The sequence below is a fragment of the Emiliania huxleyi genome (assembly GCF_000372725.1).
Source record: "Emiliania huxleyi CCMP1516 unplaced genomic scaffold EMIHUscaffold_676, whole genome shotgun sequence".
Lineage (NCBI taxonomy): Eukaryota > Haptophyta > Isochrysidales > Noelaerhabdaceae > Emiliania > Emiliania huxleyi.
In genome coordinates this window covers 17311-18206 of record NW_005196929.1, presented here as the reverse complement: position 1 = coordinate 18206, position 896 = coordinate 17311, and the positions used below count along the sequence as shown (strand labels likewise).

The 896-nt window shown below is 61.4% G+C and overlaps 1 protein-coding gene across 1 annotated transcript in view; it reads right to left on the bottom strand.

Moving 5' to 3' along the window:
* Positions 1-231: 231 nt before the first annotated feature.
* The window catches only part of ACPT25 (aromatic amino acid permease/ amino acid polyamine transporter II), a gene marked incomplete at both ends in the record, with an annotated part of 1449 nt that continues 784 nt past the window's right edge, over positions 232-896 (bottom strand). Inside the window, one exon of the mRNA XM_005762495.1 lies at positions 232-894. Within this exon, the coding sequence (XP_005762552.1) occupies positions 232-894 (663 nt within the window). The remainder of the gene's footprint in view (positions 895-896) is intronic.

Here is an 896-nt window from a genome sequence, read left to right as displayed (position 1 = left end):
CCTCTCTAGCCCCTCATTCTCTCAGATCCATCTCGTGTGCACAGCCACACCACAGGCGCGGACATCAAGAGCGAGATGACTCCAGAGCATAGGTCTCTCCAGGGCCAGGCCATGGTCCAAGTCTTCAGAGGAGCGCTGCGGGAGGGACCACTCTCTGGAGCGGCGTTAGCGCCGGCAGCGCGCACACACACCGTATCAACACGATATTAGTCAGTTTCCGAGACGCACCCCTTACTTCCAGAAGATGAGACACAGGGAAAGGGGCATGATGATTAGCCCAGTGCACGCAAGGAGAAAGCCGAGCCAGCGCGATGGTCGCTCGGGGAAGAGGATGAAGTAGCACGCTCCGGGAAGGATGTAGGAGACGGTGGTGGACCCGGTGGCACCCACCACTGAGAGGATGAGCCCGAGGTCCGTCACGACGAGGGCGATTGAGCCCGAGGCGAGCACAAACACCGTTGTGATTGCCATGTGCAGGACGAAGTCGTCGATGTCCTCGCCGCCGCACGCCCTGACGATCGACGTGGTGCACGCCCTCGACGGGTGGGCTTGCAGGGGGTAGCAGCACGACACCACGAGCGAGATCGCTAGACGGGCGACGGCAACAATGCCGTTGTCCGAAGGGTACGATGCGAGGATGTCGTGGTCCACGAGGCCGCCAAAGGTCGAGTAGCCCGACGCGCCAAGGATGATGTAGACCGCCAACGCTGCGCCAACCGCCAGGACGCAGACCTTGATGTTGCGCTGCGGGGTTGGATCGCTCAGCTCGTTCGTGATGGAGAAGATGTTCTGGTGGCACGTGTACGAGAAAACAAACAGTGGCAGCGCATGCAGGGTCTGGCTCGGGTTCGTGACCAGTGCCGTTGGCCCCTTGCACTGCTCGATGCTCTCGCACT